This window comes from Colias philodice, chromosome 5 (assembly GCF_061535455.1).
Source record: "Colias philodice isolate Cphi_HAF_F1 chromosome 5, ilColPhil1 Martin Lab GWU primary, whole genome shotgun sequence".
Lineage (NCBI taxonomy): Eukaryota > Metazoa > Arthropoda > Insecta > Lepidoptera > Pieridae > Colias > Colias philodice.
This window is the reverse complement of record NC_143090.1, coordinates 5,931,328-5,952,510: the sequence shown is the minus strand read 5'-3', so window position 1 is coordinate 5,952,510 and position 21,183 is coordinate 5,931,328. Positions and strand designations below refer to the sequence as shown.

Here is a 21,183-nt window from a genome sequence, read left to right as displayed (position 1 = left end):
AATTGTCAATGTCAAATGTTAACTTGCAACAAGTGTCATTTGTAATTTTTTTGTTACATTTTATTGATCTAGGGCTTAGGCCTTTGAGCAAACTTTCAGCTTTCACCCTTACTATATATTTAACAGTTATACGGTATATTAAATAAAGGGTTTAGCTTCCATTATATATCGTTAAATCGTTTCATTTTAACATCGCAGTTACATCAATCCGTCAAAAATATGGATTTGGTTATCAAAAGTTACTTTTATGAGCTTTTGTAACTATTCCCTTATCCTATTATTATTGTGATGTAGATTTTTAAATTTAAGTCTCTCTCATTTTAATTTATCTTAGAGTGGTTTATGCAGAAAAAGTGCAGAAAATCAACTTAATTACGATTTCGTTCAGAAATAACAGAAAGTTTTAACTTACCTTGTCTGTGCATTCTAAATGTCAAATCGGGCTCTAAAAATTTTATTTATTTAGTTTACATTTGATGTTAATTTGCACGTAGCTGTGCAGAGATATTCTTACATGATTATTGTAATTTAAACATAAAGGTCGTAATTTTACTACAATTTTATTGTGTTTTACGTACTAAATGCAGGTTTTCTAAAGGTGGGGCTTACTCTAGGTATCACCAACGTTTGTCGTGTTATTAGTGCCCTACATTTACATACCTTTACAAATGGAAGAAAGTTGTGTGCTTAAATCATTTCTTTTTAAAGGAGTGACTTAATATTATATTTTCAATTTCACATTAATATGGTGTTTGTTTAAGAAAAAAACTGTTATGTATACTTTGATAGAGATTCTTTTAAGCCTGGGAGTGCTTGCCACTCTTGTCACCGTTTTATCGGCCTGTGTTTGCGGTTGCAAAAATTCTAATCAGAAGTAAGTAATTTTACAATTAAATATAGCTTTTAAACACTTTTAAAATATTTGAACATCAACATATTGATTGAGTGCATTCATAATAAATGTTTACAACTTGTTATATTCATATTCCTTATATCAAAATGAAGAGGAAACGTTTTGTGGTAGTAAATATAAGACATAACTTGTAACTATTATTAGTACCTACTTCAAGTCTATACCAGTAATTACTTTATACAAGTGAAGTTGTCAAATATTCCATAAAATGATATTATATTTAACAGAAGTGAGTTGGTTGGCACAGCCGGAGTGGTCAAAATCCATTTGGATGAGGAGGCCCCATCTCCAACACCGACCACTCCAGCGTCTATTAAGCGGTTTGTCTCAGTACTGGCATGCCCTTATTGTTTAACCTAACTCCCTAAGGGCTAACATAGAATGTTATAATATTAACCTCTTGATGTTGTTGGATATAATCATAGATTTTAGCTTTTATATTACAACTATCCTTTATTTTTGCTGTATGGCAAGTAGCGATTGTTTTGAATTTTCATATTATTTTAATGTGTTTGATGCTGTTATGTTCATCATACAGGTGTTCCTTACTAATAGTTTTCTGTCCCTTCATGCTTTGGGTGCTTCTATATTAACATTCATTTTATAAGTTGTTTAAATCTTCTTTCATTGTTTTATGCGAACTATAAGCAGATGTAAGAAGAAAAAAAGTACAATAAGGGCTCTATTTGTTGAAAATAGTTTTGGCAATTTTATCCTCCTTTGTGCAAAGCAGTATAATTTGGCCTTTGATAAAATACAATGAACATGACTCATCTTTAATCTAAGAGTCATTTGTTAAAGGAATGACACATTTTACAAGGAACAGTTACATTACGTTATTTCAGTGATTGGCCATTAGTTATTTTAATAATTATTAAGCTATGGGTATTTTAAATTAATATGGTAACTCATGAATATATTGAATTGGAACTGTCTGAAATAAGCCTGGCGATTAATCATTATTTTCTCTTCACTTTAGTGCTTCATTGCATGTATTTGTATTAAATGTTTGTTGGAAAAAGCTTTTTCCTGAAGCATTCTTAATTTGTTATACTTTAAGGTTTACTGTTTTTATAATAGTAAAATAAATAATAAATTTCACCAGATACTACTGAATTTACCATAGTATTTCTAGTAAATGTCAATATTTCATATAGTCAATAATAATATACATATTATACAAAGAATCCCTGTTTCATTTAAAAAAAATACTGATTTTTGAAGTGTATAATGCATGGAAATGCATTATATGGTGTGGTCAGTGAAAAAAAAATGAGTGACAAATATTAATAATGTACTTAAGGCTGCAGTCTAGCAAAATTGCGTTTTCAACAAGTTATTTGACAATTTTTTCCCGGCTAATGAAATGATAAACTGAATTTTTTTTTCTTGTTTATCAATTAGTGTTATATACGCAATGCGCGTGAATTTTTTCACATTTATAAAGTTACTTTATGTTACCTTAATCAGGCCTTCAAGATAAGTCTCTTTCCCCCAAAATCATTTCGAGCTAAGTTTGTGCACTCACTACGTTGCAACCGATTACAATTTACACAATCTGATCAGCGCATTATTATCCTTATATAGTCGTTATTAAAAACTGCTGAATACAATTGCCGAAAAACTTATGATTTTCTTAATTAGAACGTTATAAATTCATGAAATTTCCCATTTTTTGCCTTACAAAATCTATTGATAAATACTGCTAAAAGTTATTTTTTCCATTAATTTATTCGATTTGGTTGAAGACCAATGAGTATTAATCCTTTAAAAATTTTTTTTTTTAATTTTGATAATTCTTTAAATATTAAAAAAATATTTAAAATAATTAGGAAAAATCCTAGCGAATTTCTTTAGTCGCGCTCCTTGGGCCGGAGCGTTCTGACGTGTGCTCTACGCTCGATTTTCCTTCATACCGAAGTGAAAGTTGCTCTACTTCATTAAATTTAATATTTTTGTTAATTGATTATTTTTATCTTAGTTTTGTGCAAATATTCGTATTTTTAAACATTTGATTTCGATATGGAAAATAAACGAAAAAAATACGCGTGTAACTACTAGAAAAAAAATTTATCTTCGAACATAAAGTTAATGAAACCAAATAGATTGCAAAGGTGATTGGCAACAATTTCTTTATTTTACGGGGTGTCAGTAAAGGGATGTATATTTCTTTAAAACTAAAGTAAGCTCATAAATTTTCTTATAATATAATTTTTTTGAAGTTCCAAAAATGTTTATTTTTCATTTGAGAAATACGAAATATAATATAAACTTGTATTGAGAACTTGAACTTCCCAAGTTCATCCGGGGAAATCCCCATACGGGGAAAATGATTTGTTTACTCCAAAATTGATCCGAGGTGTTTTAATTTTTTCTTCTAGTCATTTTCAACGTAGCGGCATGTTGTTTGATTATTAATTTTGTAACATAAATGCAGGATGTTGGTTTTATATTCTGATTTTACAGACGCGCTGACAAATTTAGTCCGCCATTTCTAGTTTAGTCTCCAACTCTAAGTACCAATATTAAAACGAATGGATTATCATCACATCATCAAAACTCAGATGTAATGGAAGATCACAATAACATAGAAAATTCAGTGGGTGTTGAGAACTAAACAAACAGAAGTAACAGAGACGCGAAGAATAAAAAAAGAGGACGAAAACGATAATTCGTTGATGCTTTCCCTTTTCGACATATTGTAAGGGTACATCACCAATCTGCAAAAAACAAAACTGATGATTCCCAATTGCTGATTAAAAATGAAAAACAAATAATTGACAACAGTGGTGAAAATTTGCTGATCACAATGAAACATCCTTCAGTGGTAGCAGATTTACTCATTTCAAATGTATCGGTGAACAGCGTAAAGGAGAGGAGGACAGGAAAACATTATGAATGTGGATGGTGGATTGTATACAGGGTGTAATCGATAAGTATGTGCAGGCGATTATGACGTTATTATTGCAGGTATCAAAAAACTTAAAACTGATATCGAAATTACTTTACCTAATGAGCAAAATGACAATAATAACTTTTTAAAAGTATAACGAGAAATATCTAAAAAAATTACTTTATACACTCCCATATCAAAAAGGGAAAATGGGACTAGTAGAAGTTAAATGTCTAATTCCGGCAAAAGACATGAATGTGGAAGATGCGGTTAAAAAAAATTAATATTTGAAATACAATGCAAAAATTAACACTTTTGTCATAGATAAGAATCATGACTATTTTTTCTAAATTCAGGGACAACTAAACGTTGCAGAAGCAGAAGTCTGCTTATTTGCTGTTTGGACTGGAGTGAATAATTCGTTAAAAATAGAATATATAAAAAAGTATGTAACGTTTAGGCAAAATAAAATGATGGACCATTAAGTATCAAGATTTTACATAAATTGCCTACTGTCAGAATTGATTGATTCGAGACTTCAGCATTCGATGCCCATCAAGGACCCATCCTATATCATTCAAGCGATTGAAAAAAAAGAGATAAATCCAGTGCAACCGATAAAGCATCAGAATGCTAGCAAAAGATTTATTAGGTTTATCAATATAAATCTATATATTACACATAATATAATAAATCTGTAGAAGACGCGAAGACTGACATCCGCGCGGACGGAGTCGCGGGCGGAAGCTAGTCAGAAATAAATATTTTTTGTTTTCATTTAACACAAACATTACATTTTTTTTATTATATACAAAATTTGTTTATCCGTTTTATTAGTTAAACTGAACAACTTTCACTAAGAAACTTAGGTCGAAAAAAATGTATAGAGTTCTGCATTTTGTATGGAAAGCTTATTTTTTTTTATATTTCGTCCAAATTTCTTTGTAAAAGTTGATCAGTTATATAAACATGAAGTTGAAGATATCAATAGAAAGTATTCGCAAATTTTGTGTACTGATAAAAAAAAAATCACCCGGTGTAATTCACGAAAATTGTTTCAAATTGTCATTTTGGTACTTATTACGAATATTAAATTATGCATACGAATGATTTAATTTTTAAAAATTAAGTGGAGCAACTTTCCCTTAGTACATTTGTATTATTTACATATAGGATGACAGGATGCATTTGTTTGCACTACTAGACCAAGCCCTTAAATCTACTTATTATATTATGTTCTTTTAAACATCAGGATTAATTATTATTATTATTTTTAAGCAAGTTTATATTTCTTCTTTTGATGTTCATCATTTTCCCTGTTTCTAATCATGTCCATCCATAAATCCAAATATATTTTCATATGAAATACTGATTTAAATTTTGAAAGCAGGGCATCAACACAAAACAGCCAGAGGAGTCTTCCGGAAATCCCACACCCAGTTGGAAGACATGACAGTGGTGATACAGCATCAGAAATATATGCTACTGTCAACTTGGATGAAGGTAAATCTTACTAATACTTTAATAAAGAAGTAGTATTTATAAGAATAGTAGGAAACGTTAATCCTATTCTATGATCCTATTAGAAAAATACTTTCATTGAAATGTAAATATGAACTGTAAAGAATTTTGTTTTTAAAACAATGTATGTTTTATTCAATAATCTAATAGTAAATTAACTATTTTGGGAATTTTAATAATGGTATAGATTCAGATAGTAGCCTAGTTTAGAGTGTAAGTATCATATTTATATGTGGTAAATTTTCCGTCCACCCATGTTTACGTAAAATAATAATATTGTCAAGGCGTCGCTCCGGAATGGCAAAAGGCGCGGGTTCGATTCCCGCCTCGTGATCTATTTTTTTCTATTATTTAAAAAAATAATATTTAAAAAAATATTTTTAACTTTTAATCCAATCTTAGAATACCGCCAATACACTCGATATTGCTTACGTGCACAATACGACGTCGCTGAACTTGCGCTATCTACGATCAGCTAATACTTGAGAATCTCGACTCAGAAAAGGAAGGCTTCAATTTCAAGAGCCACTTTTGATATTTATGAATTTACTTCATTTTAAAAGTGAATTCCCGAGTCACTTAAAGTCAAGGGGCTGATCGAGAGAAGTAAGAAAGCACAATATTCTTCTATTTATGTCAGAAGTTGCAATTCTAATATGCATAGGCAATGTATGACAAAAAGTGATACATGATGGATGCGCTTTTAATTAAGTTCATCTAACAAGGACTGAATACTGGAAAAAGAAGTCTATTCAATTTCTTGTTAAAATATTGTTATCATTATAGTGACTAACTGACTATAGTGCACAAAATAATTGTTTCTAAATAAAGTTGAAATAGTTATTATAACTGCTACTGCAGTAACCAATGAATGGTTTGTTTTGATACCAATCACTGATTATTATCTAGATAGTTATCAGCACAATTTAATGGCCTCATCAAAGTTCCGACAGTCGGAATACTTGATCCAGATAAATGCTGTTATGTATTTCAATTGAAATTGATAATTAAATTAGTGGAAATGAATCTTTATCTTTTATTTCCAGGTAATAAGGTTGCCGCAACTGCGTCGTCGAGCAGAGATCACCCGTATGAACATGCATATGCCAAGTTGCAGAATGAAAGCCATAACATGTAAGATCTTATTTACAATACTTTCCTAATTCCTTATAACGTATTTGCTGAGGCCCTACTTCTACAAAGGCTCAAAGGTTTGCTTTTCCTAATACCCCAGCCACACTATGCTACTCGTCCTGCTACTCGTGCTGCTCCTCGTCCTGCTCATCGCGCTGCCGCTCGCCTCGATATTGCCGTCTGGCCACACACTGCTCTACTCGCGCGATTAATCGCGACGCTCTTCACTAGGGATGGGTCGTCGACGTATTTTTCATAGATAGTTAAATGTCGTTCATCAACTAGTCATTCAACTAGTTAAAATCTTCGACTAGTCCATGTGTAAAATAAATAACTATTATTAAATAAATTCTTAAAACAATAAATTCTAATCTCAATAAAACAATTAATAAATATTTATGCTTTCTTACAAAAATTATACTCCCTAAAAAAAGTATTACTAAAAAACTTATTATCGTTTGTTTTTATAGTTTAAATTCAAAACATTGGTCTTGTAAACCAAAAATATTTTTTTTAAAAAACTTCAAAGAAAAGAATTTATTCTTATCAATAAGACTGTTTAGCCGTTGAATTCAACTAGTGCATTGGTGAGCGATGGACTAGTCGAATCGTTGAGTGTACATATAGACGGTTAATTTAACTAGTCCGTTGATTCCATGACGCCCATCCCTAATTCGCACTCGTATTGCCGGTCCTTTGACTCGCGCGCAAAAGCCGACAGCAGTGAGCAGGACGATGAGCACGACGAGTGGCATGACGAGTAACGTGGCCACACTACGTCCCTGCCTACTTCCCTCGTCACTTCCCATACCACTCGTCGAGTCGTGTGGCTGGGGCATAAGACGAGGCTCAGTTGCCCGCTCTAACATAGAAACAGTTTAAATTATTTTAAATGCAACTAAAACATTTATATTTAAATCAACTTAAGGTGTGTGATATTTTTAAAAGCTATAAAATCCTTACAGAAAACGTCCTAACAAACTTCTCGCTCAGTGAAGTTTTCTTGTTAACTTTTTACAAGTTCATATATGAATCGTAATTATAGACTCAATAAAAATAGTAAATAGATTAAAACTTATTTTCGCCTTGTATAAATACAAGAAATGAAAATACAAGACTTTTTCCTGCTTTAGTTTATTTTCAAGTCCTACTTGATTATATCTATAAGAGATATGATTTTATTGATAACATATTATTACTATTGTATGCATGTGCTGCGATCAGATTATGTATCTCATATTGTATCACATTATATTTTATAATTCGCATTTCCATCAGTAATGCATATTTAAATGTATTTCTATGGATTCCAGCAAACAATATTTATGTTCCAATTTCCAAGAAATACAGCTGAGGAGTTTGTTTTGTTGAACGCACTAATCTCAGGAACTGCTTGTTTGACTTGAAAATATACTTTCGTATTGGAAAGTCAATTTATTAAATTTTAAATTATGTTGTACAAACAGACAAAATGTTCTTACATTTTTTTCCTCATATGAATATGGGTGAAACCGCATGGCATAGTGTAGAAATTATTATATTATTAATTATTTTATTATATTTTTACTAAAGAAACATTTGAATGATACGTCAGTAACAATAGCATCTACTATTCATAAATATTACATAGGTATATTAAATTGTTGTGAGATACGAAGACTTTACTGACCTTTCATTTTGAGGTCGCTCATAAATTGCCTAATGTCTAAACTCTAATGTGTAAGGGGAAAGATATCTTGGAGCAATGATATGTCGTGACAGAGAGACGTAGTACGCTTTTGATATTTCATTGTCCTGTCGGCGATAGTATTTTATAACCTTTGTATTGGAGAAATATCTATGCACATGTACCTAGGTATGATATACATTTAATTAAGATTAGTCATGCGACGCAAAACAATTAAGGATATTTTCCTCTGTATGTATGTTATATAAGATCGCAAAGAGTTTAACTTTACGAGGGGTTTAATAAATGTACTTAGTTTTATTTCCAATTCGTTGTATGGTATTTGAATGAAAAAAAAAAATGACGGGTTGCACTCCGGGAGTGCCGGCAGAAGTGAAAACTTGATTATTAACGTTGAGCATGTTTGATATTTTGGAATGGTATCCGTCTTACGCTTTTTCAATCAGGTCACGTGTCCTGACGCGAGTTTAAGATTTTATACCCATTACAGAAAAAGTGCTCAACGCCGCTAAAGAAGTTTTCACTTCAAAAATAATTCATGGGTTATTTTTTTCTTTTTCAGAACTGTAGAAATAACAACTGACCCAGAAGATGTGGAAATTCAGATTGACGAACGAGAAGCGACAACATCCGCGGCTGGTACGTATCCTATAAGAAAACAATTAGTATTTATTCTCTTACAGGCCAATTATATTTATGTTCCGCGAGATCGTAAAGAGTACATACATAATAGATTTTACAATCATTACAGCAATCGTGTTCCTATTGTAGCTATCGACGTGTATTTCTTCCGTTGTATTGTTAACAATCATTTCATAAAATACATAATTGATTGTAAAGCTGTGAATATAAGCTGTGAAATGGAGGTGATTTCAACCACATTGTTGTACGATGCAATAAAGTATTGAAATAAATTATTTTGCTCGGACATCGATCAATATAATGCTTTGGTCATTGAAGTGTGTTTTTTTTTTTTGTTGAATATAGATGCAGCTAGTGACCCTGGCTAGTGTCAAATGGTATTGGTTCGAGCTCAACCACGAAACATTGTTTATTTAGCATTGTATTTATAACTATATCGATTAAAAGTAGTTTCTATAATTTTAACCAGTGTTATAAATAAAACTTGAAAACTTATTGCCAACCGATAACTTCAATTAAATTTCATCATATTTTTCAGAATCGGCTCCAATATCAGCATCAGTAGCGATAAGTGGTCAGCTGCCGTCGAGCCAAGAGTTACCCTACATCACCCCACCATCGCCCAGGCCGGCAGAAACTACGCACTTTAGCGGTGACTCTACTGACTCTGCTAGTAAGTATAACTTTACAGACAGTACAAGTTTGTTATAGATAGAAAGATCATAAGAAAACTTATGCTGTCTGTTTTAATTGGTAATAATTAATTAATTCTTATCATTTACTTACATGTTAATTGTGATGTTTAATTTAACATTGTTGAGTAAGAACATCTTCTCTACTTTATTTATATGTGTGTTTGTTTTCAGAGGGTTACACTAGTATATCGGTTCGAGAGCCTCTCAGTAATATAAGAGCACAGAGCATCAAGCCTCCATTACAACCCCATTATGCCACCGTTTCTGATGACTCCGGTAAGGATAAATTATTAAATATATACTTTTATAAATACCCTGCTCAAAATTTAAATTTGTTTTGCATTGTAATTCTTAATGAATGAAAAGTTATAAAATTGTAGCTAGAAACTTATAACAATATTTTTGTAGTACAATGAACACTTTATAACCATTAATGTTAAAAGCTAATCGAATTAATTCAACCTAGCAGAAAATGCTTTCAAAATTTGAACTACACATGAATTCGTATTCCAGATGAAATGTACGCAGCGATCGAAGAAGCGAGCGTCGGCGAGGGGTCGGACACGTACGCCCAGATCCCTGACCCCCGCACGCGGCGGACCCCCAACCCCGTGCCGACCCCTGCGACCCCCGCAGTGACGTCAACGCACCACCTTGCACCTGCCGCCAACACGGTGACGCACGAAGTGGCCATACATAGCAGGTAAGACTTATTTATTGAAGTGAAACTTCTTTATCGGCGTTGGAAAAAAATTTAGTTTATTTTTTCGTTACGCGTGACATTTTTCCGTTACGCGCCATCTTGTTTTTATCCCTACCACGCGTGATTGACGTATTTCTGTAAAGTTGCATATAGTAAATTATTTTTTGAAAAATTAGGTCATAAAGAAGTTTCACTTCTTACGTGTGTACACTAGTACACGCACACATTTTTTTATTTATTTATTTAACTCTTTAATAGTTGTACAGAAGCCTTAGAACTACTTACACATAGAACAGAGTACAACTATTTTGGCGGCCTTAACACTTAATAGTGATCTCTTCCAGGCAACCACGGTACAAGGTAAACAAGCAAAATGATCACTAATTGGCGGGACGAGAACAGACTTATTAGTTTGTAGTAGCGAAATATTTACTTAAGATCGTTGTGACGGGTCATGGCTAGTGGCTACACAGTAAAATATCATACACACAGTTAAATATTCACAATGTCTTTAGATTGTCTTGATTTGTTTAGTGGGTTCGCATCTCGGCCCCTTATTATACAACGTATTTCTTTACGATTTATCTGATTGTTTTCTTGATTCCAAGTTCCTTGTATTTGCAGACGATAAAAAACTTTACAAAAAAATCAACAGTCTAGAAGACTGTATTAAGCTGCAAGGCGATCTCGATCGACTGACACTGTATTACAAAACTAATAAAATATCCATTAATATTAGCAAATGCCAATTAATTACTTTTACCCGGAAAAAAAAGGATGTCATTAATTTCAATTACAAACTAAACAATGTATCACTCGAAAGAACAACACAGGTTAGAGACTTAGGTGTTATTCATGACATTAAACTTACGCATAATGATCATGTTGAATTTATTATACAAAAAGCGTACAAAAATTTAGGTTTCATACTTCGGACTTGTGATGCATTCACAGATATCTTATGTTTAAAAGTGCTGTATTTTTCGTATGTGCGAAGCGTTCTAGAATTTGCGAGTCCGATCTGGCGTCCCTCTTATCGCTGTTATATTGACCGCTTGGAAAATATTCAAAAAATATTTATTAGGAAACTTAATTTTATATCGAAGACCTCTTGTGCTAATTACCTCGAAGGATGCTCTCTCCAAAGGATCAATACACTCGAACAACGGAGAGATATTATCGACATGATGCTGCTTTACGACATAATGCGTAATAGACTGGACTGTCCAAATATTCTCGGTAATATCTCACTACAAACACCGTCATTACGAACAAGGCATTGCCAACTATTAAAGGTTCCCCTCGCTTCAACCAAACACCTGCAAAATTCTACACTCTTCCGTCTACCTGATATTTATAACAAGAAATTCTCAAGTGTTGACATATTTCATCTCTCCCGTAACAGTTTTAAAAAAGCAGTAACAGACATCACCAATTCAATAATTTCTTAGTTTACCTTTACACATTCTCACCACACTACACCATTATACACTAAACATACAGTACACACATTCACACATCCATACCAAACATTCTATAATGGGTACGTTTTCCTCTTTTTTGTATATCATGTCCAAAAAAAAAAATAATTTTTTCCACTTTATTATTGTTAGTTATAATTAATGTAAAACTACTGTCACATTAATTGTCTTATTATTGGTATTCCTTTTTATTGGCGTATTGTTTTGTTAAAATTAATTATAAATATTGTAATACAAATAGCTGTAAGGAATCTATGTATGTAAAAATAAAAAATAAAATAAAATAAAAATTGTATTATGAAAACACTCACTATGCGACGTGTTGTGGGTCGAAGAAAATCCATTGTGCGTATTATCCATATGTGTCCAAACAGTAAAATTTGTTTACCAATATATTTAAACATGCAAATATATATTATATAATCATGGATTTCATATAATTTCAGTTTTGTAAAAAAGCGAAATTAAAGAATTTTTAAATACAAAAAACCTCAAACCAAATACAGGAAAAATTAGTGCCTTCATTTTCATTTTTTTTTTATTCTAGTGATATGATTACTAATATCAGTTCATTTGTTTTCAGGAGAAGCGCACCACCTGAAATTGGTGCTTCCACTTCGAATGCAACACATTCTCGACAGGGTTTGTACTTAAAATTTCTTTCTTACTTATTTATTTCATAGCATCATATCTTTCAATGATTTTCTTATGTTGAAATTTGTAATGTGACCTTTTCAACTCATACTATTACTTGATTGTGTCATGCATTTTACGCAGTTTATTAAAAAAATGATCGTCATTGTCGTATAAATATGATTGGATTTTTTAATTTTCACGGAATATACATTTTCCAGCGTCAATGTCGTCATGTTCGAACTCAGCGGGTGCGCTGGGTTCGCCGAAGCCTGAAAAGCGTCAAGCCAACTCGCCGCTACCCCCACCGCCCGACACCAAACACCATCGTATTTCTAGCGCAGGTTATTATGCTATTGTAATTTGTAGTATAGTAAATTATCGTATAGTATTGAGTTGTAGTATATTATGAAATTGAGAATAAATACTTTATTTTTTTAATGGATTTTATAAACTCAAGATATACATAAACATTTCATCAATGTAAGAACGTTTTTCATATAAATAGTAATGCTTTACAGGTGACCTACACTTCAATCACGACAAGCTTAGAAGAAGTCTCAATGAGAAGCACCAACGAAACAACAGCTGCGTCAGTTCCTCCGACTTCTATGGTTGCAACTATCCCGTGGAAAAACATCGATTCAGTTCTGGCGACTTGATGCGACCTCTTGTTGCCAAGGAATTAAATTTCGATATAGACCAAAAGGAAAATAACACTGATAATCTGTACAATTCCATAGATGGCCCCGGATTCAGCGACTATTCATCAGCCGACGCGAACACGAGTATAAATTCTGAAAGAGCAACAGAAAGTCCCTCCCGAAACGTCGAAGAAATGTATGCGAAAGTTTTGAAGAAAACAAAAGCGAAGGAAGAAGCGACAAGAAAAGTGAAAGATGTCGACACAGATAAGAGCACGTTAAAGTTCCGCGGCGACGATCCCGGGTATGAGACGATAGATAGAAAACAGTCAGTGAACCACGGCTATGAAACCATATCGAGAAAAGAACGAAAGAGTTCACAGAATCAAGACCCTGGGTACGAAACTGTCAAAGATATCAATAATATCGGACAAACTTCAAGCTTTACAAACAATAATTTATTAAAAGTGAACCATCTCATGTCTGATAGTGGACCAAATAGCATAATAAGTAGCGACCCGGGATACGAACATATATCGAAAACTGATAATAATGCGTCAGACTCGGATCCAAATTACGAAGTTTTAAGGAACCAATCACCGACGCCGCCATACGCTACAATAGCTTCTAACTATAAAGTACAACCGACTTATTCTACAGTTAATAAGAGATCGGGTAAATACAATAGTTTGCCTAACAACAATGATGAAGCGGCCATTGAACCGAATTACGAATCGATGACAAATGACCCCATTTACACAACTGGAAGTGAATCCGACCCCAATTATGAATCGGTTAGACCCAAAGAGCCTAACTATGAAAGTGTTAATACTCACGATCCTAATTATGAATCCTTGAGGTGTAAGGATCCAAAATACGAGTCGGTTCGCTCCAACAACTCGAGGTATGACTCGGTTCGGTCTAAAAAGGATCCGAACTATGAAAGTGTTAAATATTTTGAGCTATCAAAAAAAGATCCGCCTTACGAAAAAGTTCACAACCAAACTAACAACTCTAGTATTGACAGATCGGATTCCTCAGCGGGCTACGAGAGAATCAACATTTCGAACAATAGAGAACCCAAGAGCAGTATTAACAATGGTGCCGATTGCACTGTCAGTGATTACTTCCAAGTTTAATACCAAAATGTGTTTATATTTATAATTGATAAACAATCATTTTTAGGGTAATATTTTTGAATGATATACCTGGGTAGTAATTTGAGATTGTATGCTTTTTATTTATTTATGCGATGTTTTTATGAATACTTTTTACAATTAATTAGGACCTTATTATCGACGATTTGCCATACTGCTTAGGATGGCTAGTAAATATTGCGCGTGGGAGATTTGAAAATTATTAGGAAAATTAATGTTTTGAACAAAGGAAATGAATTATAAAATGATGTACCTACTCAAGTAATAGACGCGAATATATTTGCAGTTTCACAACCCTGACCTTGGTCACGACAGTGTGAAAATTCTCTTCCTTAGAAATCTGTGATATATATGTGGATATTATTTGACTCAATATTGGTTCTTTTACCTCAAAATTATAACCAATAACATAATTTTTCCATTTGGAATTTGTAATCTCCATTTTATTAGTGTGTTCATAACTTTATAATTATACACGGCTAATATTTAAGAGTGTACTGTATGTACAAACTTAGAATGTATATAAATGCTACTTAGATTATATAGGTAAATAGTATAATAACTTTTATTAAAATGAATGAGTATGACACATAGTGTCCTTAATAATGAGCCTCAGTCCAGTCCTTATATAATAATTTTATATAATGCCTATGTATAGCAACTCGCCATTATATTAAATTATATTAAATGATAATAATTCACAATAATTTATGTAATATGACGGGTACACGCACAAGAACTATGCATTTGAAAAATATCCATTCCGATTTTGATTTCAATTTTATTTCGACGAGATGATTCAAATGTATGAAATATGGAAATATAAGTATTATTCGTAATGGTGATTCTAATAATATATTTTCTAGTTGTGTAAGTTATGTTTTATCAATGTTATGTTTGTTATTTTTATAACATTAGAATGTTAATTTTCTTTAGAAAATATTTGATCGTGAGTGCATTATGGTAAATATGATGTATAAGTATAGTACCTGAAAATAATAACATATGAATGCTGTTAAGAAAAACGACGTAGTAAATGAAAGAAGAAACGTACTTATTTTGATATTTTTGTTGATAACTCACGGCTTACTAGCTTTTTAAGCTTTGAATAACGCTGTTTTCAAAATCTATAATTAATACAGAATTTTTTACTTTAACACATGTTATAGTTAATACTATTTTGATATATCCAGAACTTCGCGATTTACATGTTAGAAAGCTAAAAAATTTTAAACAATAATAATCTTTTAATATAAAACTTTGTAACACATTCACATATTATCTTCTAGACTTATGAATATTTGTGATAGTATATTATGGAAATGTATTTGATACAATATTATTCAGATAAGTATACTATGAATCAAAACAATTTCTTATAGCATTTCACAAGTATTGAAATCATCATGATACATTGTAATCGCGAATGTGGACCCTATTATTTTCCTAATAGAAATATTTTTAGACTGAACAAATGTGTAATCATTCCGAAATATCAATCCATGTAACCATGAAATACAAGTATCAATGCCATAATCTAAAAAGTGTTTTATTTCTTACAAGCAATCAATAAGCACATAATAATCATAATGCCTATCACTCAGTCCTAACATAGTCTGTCTTTCCCTATGCTTAGATCTTTAAAACTACACACTGATTTTATTGCGGTTTTTTTTAATAGATAGAGTGGTTCACGACAAAGCCACGAGTAGATGAGACTTTTTGTGAGTATGTCAGGCGATACAAGGCTACATAAAGCCAAACAAAGGCTACTTATATAGGTATAGCCAAGCATGTATTTAATTTAAAAACCTTAAGAAAATTAATTTTTGTGTAATAATCTAGTATCTACATTCAAATCTTTACCATTAGTTTATTAATAAAAGTATCTTAGATCTAAAACGACCGCGACATAGAGAAATAGCCAATCCATACTAATGTTATAAATGCGAAAGTAACTCTGTCTGTCTGTCACGCCTAAACTACTGAACCAATTTGCATGAAATTTGGTATAGAGATATTTTGATACCCGAGAAAGGACATAGGCTACTTTTTACCCCGGGAAATAGGATAGGATAGGATCCCGGAAATCCCACGGGAACGGGAATTATGCGGGTTTTTCTTTGACTGCGCGGGCGAAGCTGCGGGTGGAAAGCTAGTTAGATATAAGCTTCTTGGCCGATACCGACAGTTTTCTGTTTTTAAATTTAACCTATTTTCTTCAGTTTCAAAATGAGCACGATAAACCCGGTTAAAGGCTCAGTTGTGCTCCCAGTTCACTAGACAAATTGAACTGGGAAGTGCGAGCCTCAAGATTTCATTAAAAAAGGTAAGAAACGGAAATCGTTTTAAATCCATTTATCCATATTACTATTACTATTCATTATCTGTATTGATACTTCTGTCGACTGTCATAGACTACATCATCTGTTCAATGCCGTCAGCCGTGCGATGTGTATCAATTTACGTCAACTGTCAAATTTCAATTTTCAAAACTTAAATCGGCAGTGAATAGTGAATATATTGTCAATTTTTAATGATGTGTAATGCATAAATATTTATAAGTATAAAAGTATAAATATCTATTGACTGCAAGACAAACGAATTAAACTTTCTATCATGTCAGGATTTCAAAATACAAACGATTATGCATGGCAGCCGCCAGATAATAATCAAAGCTATTCATTCAATACTTCAAACACTTTTGGAGATGGGGCACAAACTTTAGGTAAATACTAAATATGCTTTATATTACAGTTATTTTATCTGAATATTTTATCGATACAGACTAAAAATGTTTATTGAAATGTTTCAGATTTCCAGACTTTTTCTCCAGAACAACAAAACTTTTCATATGACCAAGGGCAGAGTCCTCCAGCCAATAACAATCAATATTACAACCCAAGTTTATATACACCAGCTCCAATACCAGGAGAAACAGCACCAGTCACAACAGAGTTTGATGAACCGCCACTTCTAGATGAATTAGAAATATACCCTGATAGAATATTGGAGAAAACTTTAGCTGTCCTTAATCCATTCCATGGACAGTCAAAAGCTGATGATGCAAACTTTTTACTGAGAGATACAGATATTGCAGGACCAATAGCTTTTTGTCTGGCTCTAGCTGTGTGTCTGTTTCTGTCAGGCAATAAAGCACATTTTGGTTATGTGTATGGCCTATCTGTAATGTCTGTAATATTAATGTATTTTCTTTTGTCTCTAATGAGTCGTACTGAAGGTGTATTTACATTACTAAGTGTAGCGAGTGTATTAGGATATTGTATGTTACCAATGGTAGCATTAGCAGGTCTGGGGATATTTATTTCTTTGGAGGGGACAGCAGGCTTGTCATTATCAGGTATTGCAGTGATATGGTCAGCCTTATCAGCAAGCAGACTCTTTGTGACTATGTCGGGAGATGCAGAACAAAGGCCACTTATAGCTTATCCATGTGCCTTGGTTAATGGAGTCTTCGCTTTGTTAGTCTTGTTCTAAGTTTGGTCATAAAAATTGTTAATTTTTATATTCAACAATGTTGACTCCTGATCTTTTATCAAATAACTCTTTTCTTTAAATTTTTCTATATACAATTGCAAATTATATTATTTTTTAGTTAATTGTGTTTCATTATTTGTGTATCATGAATGTATGATCCATCCTAAACACCTCACCTTTAAATAATTGTACTTTTGTGAATCAAACATAATTCAAATAAGAATAATTATTCTGCTTTATTGTATTCAAATATTTAAGTTTATTCATATTATAATATATTTTAAGAGAATTATTGGAAATTGATCATATTTTATACAGAAATACATAAACAATATGAAATAATACAAATGTTTTATTTTCAAATGATTTATATTGTCATATCTTTGAAACAAAAATTTTAAATTTAGATCTTATGCAGTAAGCTAATCTGAGCCCTTTTGAATTGGATAAATTCAAATTATAAGATCAAATCTTGGGTGCACTAAGTTGTACAATAGTACCTAATTTATAAGTCTTTCTCTTGTAAAATCAAATACAGTAAATACTAAAAATCATTTTGTTGCATTTTTTGTTTGATTGTTAGATTCAGTATAATATGAAGATAAACATGGTAAGACCTGACATATTCTCAATACAACTTTCATTGAAATTAAGTTGGAATAAGTGGCCTAACTAAATATGGTTGAGTAAAAGTTGCATTTACCAGCCCCTATCAAGGTAATCCTCTTTGATGACTGTAATAATACCTACAAAATTGGTTTGTTTTATACATATATCTATTTTTGCAATCAATTAAACTTGGGAGGAATGAAACAAATGAAAGTGAATTAACACAAGAAATATATTAATAAATATGCTATTACACTATTTAATTAATCATTTATATAAAGTAGGTCTATCGCTAAAGAAATTCTTTAGAATCATGACTTGTCCAAATGTGACACAGACGATAGCTACTGTTTCACCGATAGACCACCAGAAAACTCTTTCATTTAGGTCTTCGGCTCTCTTACGACCCTGGGCTTCTCTTAACCTATGGTGGGTTTGATGATCGATAATCCTATTTAAAGCTGAATGGATTTCTTCCGCTGATGCCTCAAGCTGAAAAAAATAGTAAAGTTATGACTCAATATTAGTGCAACTGCATTTTCAAGGTGAAATGTTTTATACATGCAATATTAATGCACCATAACAGTTTTAATTAGTTTCTGTAACAAAAGTTATGACTTATCCAATAAACTAACATAAGTATAGCTTTGTATAATGTATTTTATGTTAAAAATTGAATAAGAATGAAAAAATTACATATTTCTGAAGAATCCACAACTAAAAAATTTTCATATCATCCAATTGCTTTATCAACACATTTCTTTCATATAAAGTGTGACAAACAAGCCATTGTAATGAACATTAAAATAAATTAAATTTAAATTATTCTAACAAAATCAATTAACTAACATATTAATATAGGTATAAAACATCAACATCATTTCAATTTAATTTGTGTTCTAACAAATCTCTATATGTGAATAAAGCAATTATTCAACAGAAACACTAGTATTACCTGTGTAAGTACAGTTGCGTGATCACCAACTCCTGGCAGTGGTGTTTCAGGTCCAACATTTAGCTCCATATATACAAGTTTGTGTGAAAATGTACTAAACTCATTACTGAAGCACACCTTGTATACACCTTAAAGTACATATCACATTAATATTATGAGAATTACACAACACGAAAATAGAAAGCAGTTCTTATATTACCTGTATGTTGTGCAGTAAATTGGTGTGAATCATATTGCATCTTCTGTTGTTGATAAATAATTTGCTTGTTGGGACCCTCAACTTTTACATCTACATCGTACTGACCTCCTGTGATAACCTATGTAATAGAAAAGAAAACATACAACTAAAAGGAATAATAATTAACAAATTTATAGCAAATATAAAAAATAGGTTATTTTAATCACACATAAATAACAAAACATTCAAGTCATACGGGCAAGGAAAATACCACCGACGTATGTAATTAGTATAATTGTTGTTATATTTACCTGATATTCTAGGGAAGCTGAGGTATTTTTCTCTATTTCTTGATAGAAACATTCTTCGGCGCTATCAGGTAATTCGAAAGTTAGCTCTACACTTTTTGAAATTATTCCATCAATTAATAGTGCTAAAACAGTTAATATCAAAGTTTTTGCAAACATTTTTCTTTAAATTTCGTTAAATCGGTAGAGCACATCAAAAATAGTTAGTTTTCGCAAGATAACTTTATCGAAGCTTCATTTGACAGTGACATCTATAACAACACATCATACACGTAATTGGCTGCGTTTCTATTTGCTTATTCGAAATATTTTTGGCTAAAAGTTATAGTATACAGTATACAATTACTACAACAAATACTCATATTTTATTAAGAATTTAATTATGTCATAAGTACAAAATTGAATGAAATTAAAAATCAAATGAATGAAAAAGTAAATCCTAGTTTAAAACTGATCGCAATGCTCCGCCCGGGTAGATTGTTTCTGTTTGTTTATGTTTTCAAATTTTTATCAGAGACATATCCATACTATTCCATACTTATTATAAATGCGAAAGTAACTCTGTCTGTCTGTTACTCAATCACGCCTGAACTACTGAACCAATTTGGATGAAATTTGGTATAGATATATTTTGATACCCGAGAAAGGACATAGGATAGGTTTTATCCCGGAAATCCTACGAGAACGGGTTTTTCTCTAAAACGCGGGCGAAGCCGCGGGCGGAAAGCTAGTAGGTAATATAAAACCTTCTCCATAAATACCTATAAAAGTGCTGCACTGTACACATTTTAGTCTCCACTCTTCTCTATGATTATAATATCCACCACCGTGCCACCACCCGAAAATTCCAAAAACCATACCGGTTTTCAACTGGTAACACTAACTAATACGCCAATCTCAAGGCGAATGCTGTGGATGCTGTGGCGAATGCAAATAGCACGCAAATAGCGTGTACACGTCATGATCGTTCGATAGCGTTTGATATAATATCTTGCTTCTCGCTCGATTGTGGAAATGCACCATCAGACACAAATAACATATCATATGCGATACCCTCAGTTGCGAAATAAAGGCAACGACACACATCTTTGGATTTATATTACTATAATATAGTACTTGCTCTATAGTAATAATAAAACTAGTCTCTTTTTTTCGTGTTCCATGCAAGCTCTAAGTGCAAGCTACAATTTTATTCATTCCCTTAGGGTGCTTTTACCAATAATGTGCGAGGAATGTGTTTGTAAAGAACCAATTATATGCGTCATTTAGTTTGAAGCGATACCATACAACATCCATCCATCCATTCTTTCCTTTTAAATTTAAATTTTAAACATAGGTGCCCACGCTTTTTATTGTAGACACAAAAGTGACAAGGATTTTCGTGTATTGGGAATTATTTTCATTATTTAAAATAGGTACATGTCATCGATTTATCTATACTTACTAATATCACAGACTAATAATAATATTAGTATATTATTATTAGTCTACAACTAATATTATAAAGCTGAAGAGTTTGTTTGTTTGTTTGA

The 21,183-nt window shown here is 32.0% G+C and overlaps 3 protein-coding genes across 4 annotated transcripts; 2 read left to right on the top strand and 1 right to left on the bottom strand.

The window, feature by feature from the left end:
* The first annotated feature begins 419 nt into the window (after positions 1 to 419).
* Positions 420 to 15,647, top strand: LOC149488455 (uncharacterized). Of its 2 annotated transcripts, XM_089695589.1 has the most exons (11): positions 420 to 874; positions 1,141 to 1,233; positions 5,197 to 5,309; positions 6,374 to 6,461; positions 8,711 to 8,787; positions 9,329 to 9,463; positions 9,657 to 9,761; positions 9,999 to 10,188; positions 12,253 to 12,311; positions 12,524 to 12,646; positions 12,824 to 15,647. In XM_089695589.1, exons 1-11 carry the CDS (start codon positions 774 to 776, stop codon positions 14,083 to 14,085), a joined length of 2,346 nt encoding a protein of 781 aa, XP_089551715.1. In that variant the 5' UTR covers positions 420 to 773; the 3' UTR covers positions 14,086 to 15,647. The 2 variants fall into 2 exon arrangements, with proteins under 2 accessions (XP_089551715.1, XP_089551716.1); XM_089695590.1 differs by lacking the exon at positions 1,141 to 1,233 and having other exon boundaries at positions 421 to 874.
* Positions 15,648 to 16,525: 878 nt separating this feature from the next.
* Positions 16,526 to 17,723, top strand: Yip1d1 (Yip1 domain-containing 1). Its single transcript, XM_089695587.1, has 2 exons — positions 16,526 to 16,831; positions 16,919 to 17,723. The coding sequence occupies exons 1-2, from the start codon at positions 16,723 to 16,725 to the stop codon at positions 17,599 to 17,601; spliced, it is 792 nt and encodes a 263-aa protein (XP_089551713.1). The 5' UTR covers positions 16,526 to 16,722; the 3' UTR covers positions 17,602 to 17,723.
* Positions 17,724 to 18,424: 701 nt separating this feature from the next.
* On the bottom strand, positions 18,425 to 19,908 carry p24-1 (transmembrane emp24 domain-containing protein). The gene is made up of 4 exons (XM_089695588.1): positions 19,655 to 19,908; positions 19,365 to 19,482; positions 19,166 to 19,293; positions 18,425 to 18,702 (listed from the first exon to the last, which is right to left on the bottom strand). Exons 1-4 carry the CDS (start codon positions 19,808 to 19,810, stop codon positions 18,478 to 18,480), a joined length of 627 nt encoding a protein of 208 aa, XP_089551714.1. The 5' UTR covers positions 19,811 to 19,908; the 3' UTR covers positions 18,425 to 18,477.
* Positions 19,909 to 21,183: the final 1,275 nt, after the last annotated feature.